At 38.3% G+C, this 19,373-nt stretch overlaps 1 protein-coding gene across 3 annotated transcripts; it reads left to right on the forward strand.

Annotated features, from left to right (window-relative positions):
- The first annotated feature begins 5,043 nt into the window (after positions 1-5,043).
- Positions 5,044-18,412, forward strand: LOC126703321 (protein NRT1/ PTR FAMILY 2.11-like). Of its 3 annotated transcripts, none has more exons than XR_007648013.1 (5): positions 5,044-5,211; positions 5,329-5,546; positions 5,878-6,434; positions 6,522-7,520; positions 18,310-18,412. XR_007648013.1 is itself a non-coding variant. In XM_050402287.1 (5 exons), exons 1-5 carry the CDS (start codon positions 5,106-5,108, stop codon positions 18,209-18,211), a joined length of 1,782 nt encoding a protein of 593 aa, XP_050258244.1. In that variant the 5' UTR covers positions 5,044-5,105; the 3' UTR covers positions 18,212-18,412. The 3 variants fall into 3 exon arrangements, 2 of the variants coding, with proteins under 2 accessions (XP_050258244.1, XP_050258243.1); XM_050402287.1 differs by having other exon boundaries at positions 6,522-7,386; positions 18,176-18,412; XM_050402286.1 differs by lacking the exons at positions 5,044-5,211; positions 5,329-5,546; positions 5,878-6,434; positions 6,522-7,520 and adding exons at positions 15,772-15,999; positions 16,117-16,334; positions 16,667-17,223 and having other exon boundaries at positions 17,311-18,412.
- Positions 18,413-19,373: the final 961 nt, after the last annotated feature.

Here is a 19,373-nt window from a genome sequence, read left to right on the forward strand (position 1 = left end):
TTCCCACTGGACCGCGGCTATGAGGCATTGCTTCGCCACCTGCTGATTCCCCCTTACCTCTACAACTCCGTACTCAGTAGGAAACTTTACTTTCACATGAAGGGTGGACGGAACAGCCCCCATGGCGTGAATCCATGGCCTCCCCAGGATTGCGGTGTAAGGTGCGAACGATCGGACTACTATGAACGTAACTACAACTTCCTTGCCCTCCATGTCCACTGGGAGTGAGATTTGCCCCTCGGGAATCACAATTCTCCCGTCAAACGAGACCAATGGCGTGTTATACTTCGCCAAATCCTGGGTTCTTAACCCGAGCCCTTCGAAGAGGTCCGGGTACATGACGTCAGCCCCACTACCCTGATCAATCATCACCCTCTTCACCAGGAATCCGCCTATCCGGGCTGTCACCACCAAAGCGTCGTCGTGGGGTTGGATGGTTCCTTCGAAATCATCTTCTCCGAACGAGATGTCTAGCCGTCCAGCCCTCTTTTGCTTCTTGGATGATTCTCCCTCCGCGCAAGCCACTGTCATCACCATCCTAGCCGCCGCTGCCCCTCTCGGTGCGGCATGAATGACGTTGATTACTCCCCGGGGTGGTGGAAGGGGATTCCTTCTCTGTGGTGCGCCCTGCTCGGTCTCCCGGTCAGTGGAATCTGCTACAAACTCTTTCAGGTGCCCTGCCTTCACTAACTGCCCGAGATGATCTTTCAATACCCTACACTGCTCGGTGGTGTGCCCCTTGTCTATGTGATAAGTGCAGTATAGGCTTTGGTTCCTCCGAGATGGGTCGCCCCCCATTTTGTTCGGCCATCTGAAGAATGGCTCGTTCCTTATTCGTTCCAGTATCTTGTGCACGGGCTCTTTAAACAACACATTAACCCCTTCGATCTGCACCTCCGGTTCCTGCATTCTGAAGTCCCTTTTCGGCTTTGGCGGCAAGAAGCTTTGCCGGACTCTCCCTGTAAAAGGGGCTTTCCCCCTGCTTTGCAGCCGGTCATCCTCCAGGCGTTTGTACTCCTCTATGCGTCTCATCAGTTGCCTCATGTCCTCCGGGGGTCTTCTTGTCAGCGACTCCCGTAGTTCAGAATCCTCGGGGAGCCCCATCCTGAAGGTGCTAGCCGCAATTTTCTCGTTTCCCCCACCAATCTCATTGTAGAGTTCCCAGTATCGGCTGGCATAACTCCGAAGGGTTTCCCCGACCCTCATTTTCATGGAAAGCAACGCGTCGACCGGTTGTTGCACTCGGCTGCACGTCACGAACCTGCTGCCGAACTCCTGAATCAGCTCGGCGAAGCTGTGTATAGAACCTTTCCGCAACCCATTGAACCATCTCAGTGCGGTAGAGCCGAGACTAGAGGGGAATACTTTACACATCAATGCATCGTTGTTCACATGCAACGACATCATGTGGATGTAATGACTGACATGCTCCACGGGGTCTGTCCTCCCCTCATAGGAATTGAATGGTGGATGCGTGAATCTGCTCGGCATAGGTGCCCGTTCAATCTCATCCGAGAATGGAGACCGGGCCGCCATCCGCAAGGCCCTGCTCATGGCATCCATCGCGGCGTTGTGGTGCTGCCGCTCCTCTGGCGACTCTGACCCGTGGTTATCATATCCATGTGACCGGGAACGGTCCCGTCTACGACGAATATCCCAGGAGTGACGACGTGACTCTTGAGAATGGGATCGGTCTCGGTGTTATTGCGTAACAGGTCGGCTGGAACCTTCCTCACCACGGTTCCTTCTGGGTTGGGGGTTGTGGTCCCTTTCGTGGCGCCGACCCCTTGCCTCCAGCTCCAAGTCCATTACCAATCTGCGCAACCGCTCCAGCTCCCGGTCTCTATCATCAGGTTGCCGATGTGCTGAAACGTTTGAAATCGTCCGGTGCGTTTGGTCCGATCCTTCTCCCAATCCGGACCCTTCCTCTCCTCTTGAATGCTCCCTATCCTCCAGCCGCTTCTGCCTTCCCTCCCTCCACGTCGATCCCCGGGAAGATCCTGCGGAATTGCTCGGAACGTGCCCTCTTGAACGCTCCTCAGACATCTTCTTTGCTTGAGTCTCACTCGAACCACAGCTTCGTAGGATGGCCCCACGGTGGGCGCCAATTGTAAGAACCAAGTACAAGAACTCTGGGCCTTAGATCCCTTGGGCTCACAATTTATTTGTAGTGGGTTTAAGGATTTCCTACAATGGGTCGTTCTCGGCAGAGAGACTCAAAGCAACACTCAGCTGAAAAGCTCTCTCTTTGACTCCTTTCTCTCAATTTTTTCTGAACCCCTTCTTCTCCCAACTTTCCTCTATTTATAGCCAAGGTTAGTGGGGAGACCATGATTATATTCATCGTTAGTGCTATTGAAGGTCCAGTATTATCTGGTTAAAGTGGCTGTTTTAGGTGAGAGGGCGGTGCAGCATTTATGATCTTGGAACTTGGCTCCATTTTCACCGATTGTGTTCGGCGACTCACGTTCCCGTGCATATCATGACCTTCCCGGGTATTGACTCATGCGCTCTACCGGGAAATGTTAACCGGTCAACCCCGGGAGCTTAATAACCAAAACTTGTTTTTGGCCCTAAGGCAGTTTTAAGAAGGGCATAAGGTAACGGGAACTATCTGTTGGGCCTGCGCCCAAGGCTGGTATGGGCTTGGGCCCGGGGCCTAGATGGGTCTGGGCCCAAGGCCTGTATGGGCTTTGGGAGTTCGGTGCCGTACATATATATATATACATACACACGTAATATCACAAAGATATAAAATGACTTTCACAAAAGTTGATTCACTATTGTTGCCATTTTTCTTATACACCAATCACAACATATATATACGCAAAATACTACAAAGATATAAAATAACTTTCACAAAAGACGATTCACTACTGTTGTCATTTTTCTTATACACCAATCACAACATATACATGAAACACCACAAAGATATAACATGACTTTTACAAAATTTGATCCACTATTGTTGCTATTTTTCTTATACATCAATCACTACAAATCTTGCAAATATATATATATATATATATATATATAACGTTTTGAAAATTTTCGTGTATGATTAAATAATCCCATCCCAAAATCACAACATATACACGAAACACCACAAAAATTTAATATGACTTTTACAAAATTTGATCCACTATTGTTGCCATTTTTCTTATAAAAAACGTTTTGACAATTTTCGTGTCTGATTTAATAATCCCATCCCAAAACCATGTGACGAGTGTGAAGAGAAGGACACATGCACAGATCACCTACTCCATGATCATGCAATCCACATGTCAGATATCTCATAAGCTAGCCGGCCACATAAAAAAATTTATAAATATAATATATATATATATATATATATATTAAAAATTAAGTGGAATACTAAAATGCTTGATATAACCTAAAAGGGAAGTGGGGGAAGATAATAATCCATGAGATGTTTTGGAGTTGTCAATATGCTCTCAATTAACGTATGAAAAACTTTTTGTTCAGGATTGATTCATTTCAACATCACAGCTAAGCATCTAGATAAAGCATTAAAAAATAAAAATAAACAACAACTTTGGATTTACTGTATATCCATATGTATAATTTAATAGATAGTGCTCCATCAGGCAGCAGTGAAAGTAAGATGGAATCTTATTTTTTCTTCTTCTTTATTTATTTATTTATTTATTTTTTGTTGATTGGGTGTTCATTTGAGAAAAATTAGTGGATGTGCTTTGCGATGTGCAAATACATTATAAATTCATATAAAAATATTTTGTAAAAAAATTATCTTTATAATTCATATATGATACTTATTAGGCAGTATTATATTAGAGCCAAATGAAAAGTATTTTCTTTTCTTTTCTAAGAATGCACCACATAACAAAATTTTAAACTATTTTGATTTGGATGGAACAAAATTATTAATTGGAAATTTGAGATAACATTTACTGGACACTTTGTATTTTAAATATTTATCAGTCAACACATTAGTTACATATTTGGTATTTACACATTTGGCAAACTTTCTATGGCTCTTGATAGTAGTTGCTAAAATTTTTATTAAGATTGAAATATTAGAGAAATAAAAATATTTACAGTTGAATATTATAAATATTAGATAATATTTATTTGCTTAAGTGGAAGGTTAAATGGATGGATACATCATAACATTTGCTTAGGTGGAATATTAAACAAATATTATAGTACTCATTTCCCTCTCAAAGATTTACTTAAGTGGAAAGTTAAATGGAAAAATGAAAAAATAACTAATTAATTTGATAATTTTTTTAATTTTTTATAAGAAAAAAAAAGAAGGATTAGCAAATGTATGTCGCAGGCATGCACAAATCATCACATGACGAGTTGTGATTGATAAGAATGTATCCCCATATGATCCAAAGACATATTCTTATTAATCACAACTCACTATATGATAAGCTATGATATAAAATTATGCCAAAAATTGTGTCCTGGCATAATTCCATTCAAATTTGCATTCACAAGCACCTAAGAAGACTCAAACAAAAAGTGGTCTATGAGAGAGAATACATTAGTCTAGGTGAGCCAATCAGGAGCAGAGCAGGAAAAATATAGGTGGGAGATTGGGAATGGTTGGAACTTGAAAGGATTAAAACATTAAATTCTTCCTCCCAAATAAGAGTAAATCTAGTGGCATAATGTTTATCAAAAAGTCTAGTGGCATAAAAAATAAATAAATAAAAGTCTAGTAGCATAAACTTTTTTGAATAATGCTAGATACAAATTATTTTTAAAAAAAATTACAAATTGTTAATATAATGAGTCATTATTGGTAAATGAAGAAGTGATAATAATAATAAATCTAAATAAAAACTAATAAAATATTATCTATATTGATATCTTGTAAAAATATTATAAAGATATTATAAAATAATATATATCTGTACCTAAATAGTGAAATCAAAGATCTACTATTTTATTCACAAATGGTCAAATAGTAAAATTGTGGAAAAGCTTGTCTCATTAGACTTAAGTAAAACTGTTCAGCACTTCAGTTCCTAGTTCCTACTTGTTCACTTGACTTGTTAATATATAGGAGTATTAAGTCACCTCAGATAGCAGAGAGGAAAGAGAGAGAGAGAATGGAGAAGAATGATAAAGAAACCATGGAGAAGAACCCGAAAGCTGTTACAACTGATGAGCCTGAGATTAACTACAGAGGATGGAAAATCATGCCATTTATCATAGGTGAGTGAGAGTGAAGCTTGTCTTTTGCTTCATACCCTTCTTGGTTCTTTCTTTCCTTTTTCACTTTTGGTTTGTTAATCTTTTAATCCTGAGTGACCCATTTGGATAAAATTTCAGGAAATGAAACTTTTGAGAAGCTGGGAGCCATTGGCACCTTATCCAACCTCTTGATCTATCTTACTACTGTCTTCAACATGAAGAGCATTACAGCTACAAATATTATTAACATCTTCAACGGCACAACCAATTTTTCCACCTTGCTTGGAGCTTACCTTTGTGACACTTACTTTGGTCGCTACAAGACTTTGGGATTTGCAACAATTGCCTCTTTTATGGTACTAATTTTACTATCATCATTCATTCTGAAAATTTTCATCAAGTTGTATGCAGTAAGAGATGACACTAGTGTATAACCAAATTTGTCTTCTGCCAAAGCTTAGTTGTTATAAATAGCTAAATACCAAGAACTGAGGTCTTAGGAGAACTAAAGGCCATACTAGGCTGAATTGACAATTTAAAAAATGTAAAATTAGAATTCATTATTATGAACAGTTTTTGTATGTTACATACCAAAGTACCTTTCTTGCATCAACTGCAAGTTACATACCAGTTTTTATCTCGTATAACTTTTGTCATAAAGTGTCTGATTTGTTTGTTTCTGTAAAGGGATTGCTAGTAATACAACTAACAGCAGCAATCAAGAAGCTCCACCCACCCCACTGTGGATCAGCAGAGAACACATGCAAAGGACCAACAGCAGGGCAAATGGCATTTTTGCTTACTGGGTTTGGACTACTTATAGTAGGAGCTGCTGGCATCAGGCCATGCAACTTGGCCTTTGGAGCAGACCAGTTCAACCCCAAAACAGAATCTGGAAAGAGGGGAATCAATAGCTTTTTCAATTGGTACTTCTTTACCTTTACCTTTGCCCAGATGGTATCTCTTACATTCATTGTGTATGTGCAGTCCAATGTGAGCTGGGCTATAGGTTTAGGAATTCCAGCAATTCTGATGCTCATTGCATGTGCACTCTTCTTCATGGGTTCAAAAATGTATGTGAAAGTGAAAGCCACTGGTACTCCCATGACCAGTGTGGTACAGGTTTTAGTGGTTGCTGTTAAGAGAAGGGGGTTAAATCCACCAGGAATACCATCGTTGTCCCTCTTCAACCATCTGCCAACTAGTTCTATCAACGCCAAGCTTTCTTACACAGACCAATTCAGGTAACCAACTTCAAGAATTTTGCATTTGATGGCCATTTGGACCAACTGCGTGTAAAAATTAACTAGTCAAATTGATAACTTTGGCAGATTCCTTGACAAAGCAGCAACTGTAACCCCCCAAGACCAAATTAATCCAGATGGATCATCTGCCAATCCATGGAAACTTTGCACAATGCAGCAAGTGGAAGAAGTGAAATGCGTGGTGAGAGTGATTCCCATATGGGCTGCAGGCATCATATGCCATATCGTTATAGTCCAACAGCATACTTTTGCAGTCTTTCAAGCCCTTCAATCCGACAGGCACCTTGGAAACACCAATTTCCAGATCCCAGCTGCATCCTACGTTGTCTTCTTGATGCTGAGCTTGACCATTTTTATACCCATCTATGACAGAATAGTTGTTCCGTTCCTCCGAAAGATCACAGGAAAAGAAGGCGGCATCACAATCCTCCAAAGGATGGGCATTGGCATATTTCTCTCCGTAATTACCATGATAGTATCTGCCTTGGTGGAAGAGCGTCGAAGGACCATAGCTCTAACCAAGCCAACAATAGGAATTGTGCCAAGAAAAGGTGCAATTTCCTCAATGTCAGCTCTATGGTTGGTTCCTCAATTCGTACTTGCCGGATTAACTGAAGCGTTTGCTTCAGTTGGCCAAGTTGAATTCTACTACAAGCAATTCCCCGAGAACATGAGAAGCATTGGAGGATCTCTTTTCTTCTGTGGCATGGCAGGTTCAAGTTATTTAAGTAGTTTCCTGATATCAATAATTCATCGGACCACAAGGAAGGCTGCAACTGGAAATTGGTTACCAGAAGATCTTAACAAGGGAAGATTGGATTACTTTTATTACACAGTAGCTGCTCTGGGGGTATTAAACTTTGGCTACTTTCTAGTATGTGCGAAATGGTACAAGTACAAAGGGGTTAGCAAGGATACCCTTGTAGTCAACCTAGGATCTACACTACCTCAAAAAACTAGTGTTTGATAATCAAGTTCATTGGTAATCAAATTCACCCTAGGCTCCCAATTCATGTATGAACCATATCACACGGCAATATTATACAGTAGTAGGCTATATAGTACCTAGAATAACGTCCTTGATGTTTGGAATTTGTATGATGATGCATTATGCAGTAGCTTTGTATAGGACCAAACCGACAGGATACAAATTCCCCTGTTCTTTTGAAGAGTTTGCCTATATTGGTAAATCAGGGTATGTAACATAGAAATGAAACTAAAATGGAATACTAAAATGCTTGATATAACCTAAAAGGGATGTCGGGGAAGATAATAATCCATGAGATGTTTTGGAGTTGTCAATATGTTCTCAATTAACATATGAAAAACTTTTTGTTCAGGATTGATTCGTAACATCACATGCTAAGCATCTAGATAAAGCATTAAAAAATAAAAATAAAAATAAACAACTTTGGATTTACTGTATATCCATATGTATAATTTAATAGATAGTGCTCCATCATGCATCGGTGAAAATGAGGCGGAATCTTTTTTTTTTTTTCCTTTTTTTTTCTTTTTTTGGTTGATTGGGTGTTCATTTGAGAATGTTAGAGCATCTATAGCAGTGAAGCTAAAAATTTAGCTATTTGGCAAGTTACTTTATCTATTTTACCTACTCACATACTGCAGCAATGGATTTATTTTAGCTTTCAACATAATAAAATAATATATACATTACAATAAAATAATATATCTACTATAATAAAATAATATATCATACTACCAAAAAAACATCACAAACCGATCAATGGCACAATCCATAACCATTGCCAACCAAGAACAACCACCCATAACCACCCAACAACAACTAGCAAGCCAAGAACAACCACCCACAACTACAGCCAAAAACCACCACACAAATCACCACCAAAAAAAAAAATCAAACTCAAGCTAACTTGGCCGAATTGAAGTGATTTTGATTACTAAACCATAAAACAAAATAAACCCAAAAAAACCCAATTGGAAATTTGCACAGCTAGCTAGTGGAAACAGCACCGAAACTTAATTGTATCACATAGCAACCACTGCGCCGAACTGCATCAACCACCTCAACACTGGCGACTTCTCCAGCTCCAAAAACCTCGACACCATCGCGCCGGGGACTCTCCCAGCCTCGATCGCCGCCACCAAGTCCTTCGACAAATTCTTCAATGACCTCCCAGCCTCCGCCAGCACCATCAAAGCCTCCTCTTTGTTCTTGTCCTCTGCCGACGACGCCTCATCGCCTCCTCCTCCTCCGCTACCGCTGCTGTTTCCATTGTTGTTGTTGTTGTTGTCGTCTCCGCCAGGGAATGATACGGCGTCGTTTGCGATGGAGAAAGCGGGGGGGTTGTTGTTGTGGTAGTGGAGAGAGAGCAAAGTGGGTGAGAGAGAGAGATGGAGGTGGAGGGAAGTGAGTGGTGGTGATGAGGAAACAAGCGATGAGGATTGGGTTTAGAGAGAGAAGCATTAGATGATGAGGGAGTGACGAACATATATTATTTTAACCGGGCAGGGAATAAAAAATTATTTTTTATTTTTAGCTCTAAGCTACAGTGCACATCTATCTACAGATGTGCACTATAGCAATGAAGTTAAAAAAAATAGGTTTAGCTCCACTGCTGTATGGGTTTTTTTGTGTTTTGGTGGAGCTAAAATAGCTATATAGCTTTTTAGCTCCACTACTATAAGTGCTCTTAGAAATACTTAATGAATGTATTGAATTTCATAGTTAAAGAATGTACATGAGAGCCTTTATATAGGAGGCATATGTGTGCAGTACAAGTAAGAGTGTATTACAAGCAAGAGTGTAGTATAAGCATGTGTGCTATACAAGTAATCTAGGTGGGCCTAAAGCCCACAAAACTATACATGTTAACAACCCCCCTCAAACTCAAGGTGGGTGTGAGACCAACTTGAAGTTGTCAACCAAATCACGAAGGTATCCCTTAGGATGTGACTTGATGAAGATATCTGCAAGTTGATCTTTGGAAGAGATCGACTGAGAAAAGCTTGAGAGTACCATGGACAAGATGATAACAGATAAAATGACAATCAATCTCAATGTATTTAGTTCGTTCATAGAAGACATCATTATGAGTAATATGAATAGCACTCTAGTTGTCACAATAAAGAGGAGTAGCTAAGGATGTGGACACACTTAAGTCTTTGAGAAGCCATCATAGTCAAAAGAGCTCAGATATGGTATCAGTAAGGGCACTATATTCTGCTTCAGTACTGGAGCGGGCCACATGAGTTTGTTTCTTGCTTCACCAAGAAATTAGAGAAGAACCAAGAAGAAAGCAATAACTAGTGGTAGGATCAGTGGGATCTCCTGCACAATCAGCATCAGAAAATGCACAGAGAATAAGAGGAGACTAAGTAGAGTAGAAAAGACCATGGAAGAGAGTACCCTTTAGGTATCGAAAAATGCGCAGATTAGCAGCATAGTGAGTCGATCATAGAGTAAACAGATACTAGCTCACTTGATGAACAGCATACGAAATGCTGGACGAGTGACAGTGAGATAAACTAGGTTGCCAATCAAGCGTCTGTAAATAGAGGGATTAGATAATGGTTTCTCTCTTGAGGGAGCCAGATGCACATTAAGCTCAACTAGAGTATCAACAGTCTTGCTATCAGTAAGTCCTGTTAAAGACAAGAGTTCAGAGGCATACTTGGCTTGAGTAATATAAAGTCTATCTGTAGAATGAGTGATTTCAAGATCCAAGAAGTAGCTGAGATGTCCAAGATCTTTCATCTCTAACTGCTAACTAAGAAAATCCTAAAGTTCTTGAATGTCACTGAGGTCATTACTAGTTATGATCATATCATCCACATACAGGAGAAGTAAAATAGTTCCATTGTCAATGCGACAAAGAAATAAGGTAAAATCATAATGATTGGCCATGTAACCCAAGCGAGAGATGGTAGAGGAAAATTTGGCAAACCAAGCTCGTGTAGCTTATTTAAGGCCATAAAGTGCACATCGAAGGTGATAAACCTTGTTTGATTCAATAGAGAGACTAAGAAGAGGTTGCATATAAACTTTTTCACTTAAATCCCCATTAAGGAATGCATTTTTGACATCCATTTGAAAAATGTCTCATTTACTGGTAGCAGCAACAACTAAAAGGGCACGAATAGATGAGATACGAGCAACCAGAGCAAAGGTCTCTTCATAATTAATCTCATACTCCTATGTAAAACCTTTTGCAACAAGACGAACTTTGTAGCTCTCAATGGACTCATTAGAGCAAGTCTTAATCTTGTAAATCCAATTACAGCCAACCACAAATTTCCCACGAGGGAGAGTCACCAAATCCCAAGTATGGTTTTTAGATAATGCATCAAATTTCTCTTTCATTACAATCTACCATAAAGGGTTAGTAGAAGCCTCATGATAGGTGTTAGGCTCGTGCAGTGTAGTAAGGGCAATGTAACAATGATAGTCAAGTAAATGTGCAAGAATGGATCTTATCTAAGTTGAGTGATGAGGTAGAATGTCTTGTGCAAGATCATCAGGCGAAGCAATAGCAGGGGACCCAAGCTCAGGGTTGGGTAGCTCGTCTTCGACATGTTCATTAAAAGGTGAACTAAGAAAGGGATCAAGGATATCTGCTGGTTGGATAGAGAAGTCTACAGGAGAATCAGGAGCAGCTATAGAAGGATCAAGAGTAGTTACAAAAGGAATATGTGCCTCATCTGGAAAAAGATCTAAGACAAAGGAGGAAGATAGGGAGGCACGAAAGTGAGAAAGCTCGACAAAGGAGCGATGTTCTAAAAAGACAACATTACGGGAAATACGAAGACAATGAGAGACAGGATCATAACACCGATACCCCTTTTGAGTTTCGCCATACCCAAGGCAACAATAAAGCCTTGACCGAGACTCAAGTTTTTTATACTCATGTGGCTGAAGATGAACGAAACAAGCAGAATCGAAGGAGCAAAGGTGGTGATAGTCTGGAGACCCAAAAAGGCGCTCATATGGAGTTTGATTTTGGATAACAGGACTTGGAGTGTGATTAATAGCATGAACAGCATGAAAAGCAGCTTCGCCCCAAAAAGGAGCAGGAACTTTGGCAGAGAGAAAGAGAGTACGAACAGTGTCAAGAATATGATGAAATTTTTGTTTGGCTCTACCATTTTGCTGAGAGGTACCTGGACAAGTTAGTTTATGAACAGTGCCATAGGAATGCAAAATAGCTTGGAAAGCATATTAAGTGTACTCAAGAGCATTATCAAATCGAAAAATTTTGATACGTTTAGAAAATTGAGTTTCACCCATTTTTGCAAAAGTAGAATATACTTGCAATAACTCAAAACGATGTTTCATATGAAAAATCCAACAATAGCGAGAGTAATCATCAACAAAGATAACAAAATATCGAGATCCACCAATACTAGAGACAGAGGAGGGCCCTCAAACATCAAAATGAATACGGTCAAAGATATTAGTGAATATTGATTCACTAGTATTGAAAGGAAAAGCTAGTTGTTTTCCTAACTGACATGAAACACAATTAAAATTTTTTGTAGACACTGAACCTAACAAACCTCTAGAAGCCAATTGTTGTACCCGAGAGGAAGATGTTTGACCAAGTCGAGCATGCCAAAGTGCAAGCAAAGGAATAGAAGAAACTGCAGCAGCTGCAGCAACAGAAACAAGAGCAACAAGTGGAAGACGAAGGTTGTCCACAGAAAACATATGCCCAACTCTAGGACCGATCCCAAGCTCGTCCTCGGATCCTACACAATACACCTAGAATAATCAAAGATAATGCGATAACCCAACTCAGCTAATTGTCCCACAAAAAACAAATTGTAAGAAAGGTTAGGAACATTAAAGACCCCAAGAACCGAGAGGTTGGAGGTCAAAACGAAACCTATATTATGACCAAATATTGTGGAACCATTTGCTGTGCGAATATTAAGAGGGTGTGGTGCAGGCTTAAGTTCAGAAAATAAGGACAAGTAAGGTGTCATATGATTGCAACAAGCAGAATCCATAAGCCAAGAGGAATGAGACATACCAGATAAAGCTGAGAGAGTAGAGGCATAAGATGCATTACCAACCATACAAATGACATTAGTGATGATGTTCTTAAGGTCATTTATGGACATGGTGAAAGTGCATCTTGAAGACTTAGAATGTGTAAAGACAAGAGCCATTGGTTGGATACTTTTAGTGTTAGCAACAGTAGCAGCAGAAATTAAAACAACTGATTTGTTGCGATGATAGCAAGTCTCAATATTGTGGTCAAAACATTTGCAAAAACGTTTGCTGGATTGTCGGCAACGATTATTGCAACAAGAAGAAGGCATGTCCTTATTCTTCATTTAGAAGCAAAAAAATGCAAAAAATGGACTGCAAAAATGAAATCTACGTGAAAAGCTGGATAAGAAGCACTTGATTGCAAAAAAGTCAACTCTGGTAAAAAGTCAACGGTCAACTTTGCCGAAGTCAAAGTCAAAGTCAACACTTGAAAGAGTCAATTGCCTTAAGTCAAAGTCAAGTTGGAGATGACGTCAGCGATGATGCGAGCTGATGACATCAAAGGATGACACAACTAGGGCTGACGTGGCAGAATGACGTCAGCAATGATGTCAACATGTGCAGTCCAGGTGCATGAAGGAATACGGCAGCATGTAAAGCACATGGTTGAACTCACCGAAACTTTGGCCGACGCATGAGGGAGCGTGGATCGTCAGATGGTGACATTTCTAGCGATGTTGAGTAAATCGTTTTACAAGCTACACGCTAATATGATTTGTGTCTTAGTTAGTGGTCAAAAACAACAGATCCGACGAAGGCAATGGTCTTGGTAGTGAAGATTGAGCTTCTGGAGGCGGAGATTCAACCCTAAGACCTCTAACGACAGCAGGGCAGTCAGGAGAGGCACTGAAGAGGCTTACTGACTAGAGAAGTTGAGGTAGCGGAAATTACCAATAAAGACAAGACTGCAAAACACAAAAAAGTTAGAGCAATGACTCTGATACCATGTTAAATATTAGCATTGATACACCATGTTGAATATGCTAGTATGGATGCAGAAGCGAAAGCATAAAGTGTAGAACAAAATAACACACGAAAGCTACGTAGTTCAACCTAACAGCCTACATCTACGGAGGAAACCCTAAAGGACTACATCAATAATATATTAGAGTGCAGTACAAATCCTGCGTTACAATAAACCATAACATGTGTGAATATAGTAAACTAAATCCTAGACTAATGGACTTCTAGTACAAGTAGGAGACTTGGCTTGCACATAAAGTAGAATTAAGCTTGGGCCTATACCAATGAACTAATATATTTCTAACACCCCTTTTTAAACTCAAGATAGAAGCTTGATGAAACCTTGAGATTTGATAAAGTTAAGAAGATCCTTTGAATGAAGTTTGGCTTTGTGATGGTAATTTGAGGAAGGCAATGGTCTTGCAGTGTTGATACGACTTTTAACGGTGGCATGACTATACCGGAGAATTTTGACGACAGCAGTGGGAAGCTAAAGAAGATGAATGTAGCGAAGAAACACCGAGGAAGACAAAGATTTCTCTTAAATACACTGTAAGAACAAAAAACAATGGCCACAAGAAGGTGGCTCTGATACCATGTTAGAAATACTAAATGAGTGTATTGTATTTCATAGTTAAAGAATGTACATGAGAACCTTTATATAGAAGCCTACAACACTATACACGTTAACAAAGAAAAATGAGTGGATGTGCTTTGCGATGTGCAAATACATTATAAATTCATATAAAAAGATTTTGTAAAAAATCATCTTTTAATTCATATATGATACTCATTAGGTAGTATTATATTAAAGCCAAATGAAAAGTATTTTCTTTTCTTTTCAAGGAATGTGCCACATGAAAAAATTTTAAACTATTTTGATTTGGATGGAACAAAATTATTAGTTGGAAATTTGAGATAACATATACTGGACACTTTGTGTTTTAAATATTTATCAGCCAACACATTAGTTACATATTTGGTATTTACACATTTGGCAAACTTTCTATGCCTCTTGATAGTAGTTGCTAAAAATTTTATTAAAATTGAAATATTAGAGAAATAAAAATATTTACAGTTAAATATTATAAATATTAGATAATATTTATTTGCTTAAGTGGAAGGTTAAATGGACGAATACATTATAACATTTGCTTAGGTGGAATATTAAACAAATATTATAGTACTCATTTCCCTCTCAAAGATTTACTTAAGTGGAAAGTTAAATGGAAAAATGAAAAAATAACTAATTAATTTGACAATTTTTTTTAATTTTTTATATTTAAAAATAAAATAATAAAATAACATAAAAAACTTACCAAAAGGAATAGTTAATGTATGTCGGAGGCATGCATATATATAATCCTAATTCTTCAAGACTTTCTCAACCGTTCATGGAAATTAGAAACCAGTGGACTTTAGGTCAGCAATGACGACTTAGCTGTCGTCAGAAAACGTTCAAATTCGCATTCACATGCACCTAAGAAGACTCAAACAAAAGGTTTTTTTTTCACTAAAAAAAAAAAAGGAAGACTCCAAACAAAAAGTGGTCTTTGAGAGAGAAAACATTAGTCTAGGTGAGCCAATCAGGAGCAGAGCAGGAAAAATATAGGTGGGAGGATTGGGAATGGTTGGAACTTCTTTTTTTTCTTTTTTTTCTTTTTTTGAGAAGGTGGACTGGTTGGAACCTCTTTTTTTTTTCTTTTTTTTCTTTTTTCTTTTTTGAGAAGGTGGAATGGTTGGAACTTGAAAGGACTAAAACATTAAATTCTTCCTCTCAAATAAGAGTAAGTCTAATGGCAATAAAAAAAAATAAAAATAAAAATGTCTAGTAGCATAAAGTTTTTCGAATAATGCTAGATACAAACTATTTTACAAATTAATGATACAGTGAGTGATTATTAATAAATAAATAAGTGATATTAATAATTGATCTAAATAAAAATAATAAAATATTGTCTATATCGACATTTTGTAAAAATGTTATAAAATAATTTGTATTTGTACATAAATGATAAAATCATAAATCTACTATTTTATTTTTACCATTCCCAAATCGCCAAAGAGCAAAATTGTGGAAAAGTTTGTTTCATTAGACTTTAGGATCTGTTTGGATATAATTTATTTTTACTAAAAACTGAAAACTGAAAACTGAAAACACTGTAATAAAATAATTTTTAAATATATAAATAGTACCATAAAACCCATTTTTAATAAAAAAAATTAATAAGGTTTGAGTTCCTGTATACAGTATACGGATATACTGTACACGATAGAAAAGCCTACAACTACGGCTTAAAAATAAAAACCGAGAGAAAACGCGCAAGGAGAAAACAGTTCAGCACTTCAGTTCCTAGTTCCTACTAGTGCACTAAGCTTGTTAATATATAGGAGTATTAAGTCACCTCAGATAACAGAGAGGAAAAGAGAGAGAGAGAATGGAGAAGAATGATAAAGAAACCATGGAGAAGAACCCGAAAGCTGTTACAACTGATGAGCCTGAGATTAAATACAGAGGATGGAAATCCATGCCATTTATCATAGGTGAGTGAGAGTGAAGCTTGTCTTTTGCTTCATACCCTTCTTGGTTCTTTCTTTCCTTTTTCACTTTTGGTTTGTTAATCTTTTAATCCTGAGTGACCCATTTGGATAAAATTTCAGGAAATGAAACTTTTGAGAAGCTGGGAGCCATTGGCACCTTATCCAACCTCTTGATCTATCTTACTACTGTCTTCAACCTGAAGAGCATTACAGCTACAAATATTATTAACATCTTCAATGGCACAACCAATTTTTCCACCTTGCTTGGAGCTTACCTTTGTGACACTTACTTTGGTCGCTACAAGACTTTGGGATTTGCAACAATTGCCTCTTTTATGGTACTAATTTTACTATCATCATTCATTCTGAAAATTTTCATCAAGTTGTATGCAGTAAGAGATGACACTAGTGTATTGCCAAATTTGTCTTCTGCCAAAGCTTAGTTGTTATAAATAGTTAAATACCAAGAACGGAGGTCTTAGGAGAACTAAAGGCTCTACTAGGCTGAATTGACAATTTAAAAAACGTAAAATTAGAATTCATTATTATGAACAGTTTTTGTATGTTAAATAACAAAGTACCTTTTCTTGCATCAACTGCAAGTTACATACCAGTTTTTATCTAGTATAACTTTTGTCATAATGTGTCTGATTTGTTTGTTTCTGTAAAGGGATTGCTAGTGATACAACTAACAGCAGCAATCAAGAAGCTCCACCCACCCCACTGTGGATCAGCAGAGAACACATGCAAAGGGCCAACAGCAGGACAAATGGCATTTTTGCTTACTGGATTTGGACTACTTATAGTAGGAGCTGCTGGCATCAGGCCATGCAACTTGGCCTTTGGAGCAGACCAGTTCAACCCCAAAACAGAATCTGGAAAGAGGGGAATCAATAGCTTTTTCAATTGGTACTTCTTTACCTTTACCTTTGCCCAGATGGTATCTGTTACACTCATTGTGTATGTGCAATCCAATGTGAGCTGGGCTATAGGTTTAGGAATTCCAGCAATTCTGATGCTCATTGCATGTGCACTCTTCTTCATGGGTTCAAAAATGTATGTGAAAGTGAAAGCCACTGGTAGTCCCATGACCAGTGTGGTACAGGTTTTAGTGGTTGCTGTTAAGAGAAGGGGGTTAAATCCACCAGAACAACCATCGTTGTCCCTCTTCAACCATCTGCCAACTAGTTCTATCAACGCCAAGCTTTCTTACACAGACCAATTCAGGTAACCAACTTCAAAAATTTTGCATTTGATGGTCATTTGGACCAATTGGGTGTAAAAATTAACCAGTCAAATTGATAACTTTGGCAGATTCCTTGACAAAGCAGCAACTGTGACCCCCCAAGACCAAATTAACCCAGATGGATCTTCTGCCAATCCATGGAAACTTTGCACAATGCAGCAAGTGGAAGAAGTGAAATGCGTGGTGAGAGTGATTCCCATATGGGCTGCAGCCATCATATACTATATCGCTATAGTCCAACAGAATACTTTTGCAGTCTTTCAAGCCCTTCAATCCGACAGGCACCTTGGAAACACCAATTTCCAGATCCCAGCTGCATCCTACGTTGTCTTCTTGATGCTGAGCTTGACCATTTTTATACCCATCTATGACAGAATAGTTGTTCCGTTCCTCCGAAAGATCACGGGAAAAGAAGGCGGCATCACAATCCTCCAGAGGATAGGCATTGGCATATTTCTCTCCGTAATTACCATGATAGTATCTGCCTTGGTGGAAGAGCGTCGAAGGACCATAGCTCTAACCAAGCCAACAATAGGAATTGTACCAAGAAAAGGTGCAATTTCCTCAATGTCAGCTCTATGGTTGGTTCCTCAACTCGTACTTGCCGGATTAACTGAAGCGTTTGCTTCAGTTGGCCAAGTTGAATTCTACTACAAGCAATTCCCCGAGAACATGAGAAGCATTGGAGGGTCTCTTTTCTACTGTGGCATGGCAGGTTCAAGTTATTTGAGTAGTTTCCTGATATCAATAATTCATCGGACCACAAGGGAGGCTGCAACCGGAAATTGGTTACCAGAAGATCTTAACAAGGGAAGATTGGATTACTTTTATTACACAATAGCTGCTCTGGGGGTATTGAACTTTGGCTACTTTCTAGTATGTGCGAAATGGTATAAGTACAAAGGGGTTAGCAAGGATACCCTTGAAGTCAACCTAGGATCTACACTACCTCAAAAAACTACTGTTTGATAATCAAGTTCATTGGTAATCAAATTCACTCTAGGCTCCCAATTCATGTATGAACCATATCACACGGCAATATTATACAGTAGTAGGCTATATAGTACCTAGAATAACGTCCTTGCTGTTTGGAATTTGTATGATGATGCATTATGCAGTAGCTTTGTGTAGGACCAAACGAGAGGATACAAATTCCCCTGTTCTTTTGAAGAGTTTGCTTATATTGGTAAATCAGGGTATGTAACATAGAAATGAAACTTGTATCTTTTCCTTAAAAAAACTAGTCTAATAAGTCAGTGATTACATTTATAATGGTATTAACTTTCCTCAACGGCCCTCAACCATAAATATCAATTCAAAAAAATAAATGATTTGAATATTACTGATAACTTCTCTTTTTCTGCGCATGTGGACCACAATGAAACATTGTCTTTGGCTTTTGCCCCCGCGAGAGGTCCAAGACCGATACATTGCCCCCACAGGAAAAAAGAATTACAAAGCAGTGGCTTGACATTCTCATTTCACATTCACACTACACCATGTCTTGTACTTCTTTCATTTTCTAAAGGTTGAGATCATCAGTTGATAATAGCAGTGGCTTTTACTTCTCGGATCCAACAACCAATACTCATTTATTTGGCTGGTTAGGGGCGAAAAACTCTTTTGTTTGATTACTACGCCACGCTAACAGATTAAAGTCATTTAATATTAAAAAATGTCATAAGCTTATAAACTAATATGAAAAGGCTAATTCTAATATTAGCTAGCTTGCATTTATTATTGCAGAGTACTACATTAGCTCTAGTCCAAGAGTACTTAACAAGTACTTAGAGTCGACCACATTATTCTTTTTTGTCACTATATCATATCCGAAATCATACTCTATGTTACATTAATCATTGATATGTCATTTTTTACTACTAATAATATTATTTTAAATCGTCATCTTCTACATTTTTTTTTTCATTCGGTTGCCTTGAATCAAATCAATCAATCAATCAATATATATATATATATATATATATATCATATACTATATAATAAAAGTTAAGCTTATAAGTCGTGATTGCACCAAGTGGCTTCACTAAATTGCATAAATTTTTTAAGTTTTTAGATTTTAAGAAAAAATATATACAATTTTTCTTCTCCTATAATTTCTAAGTTGATAGAA

This window comes from Quercus robur, chromosome 10 (assembly GCF_932294415.1).
Source record: "Quercus robur chromosome 10, dhQueRobu3.1, whole genome shotgun sequence".
NCBI lineage: Eukaryota > Viridiplantae > Streptophyta > Magnoliopsida > Fagales > Fagaceae > Quercus > Quercus robur.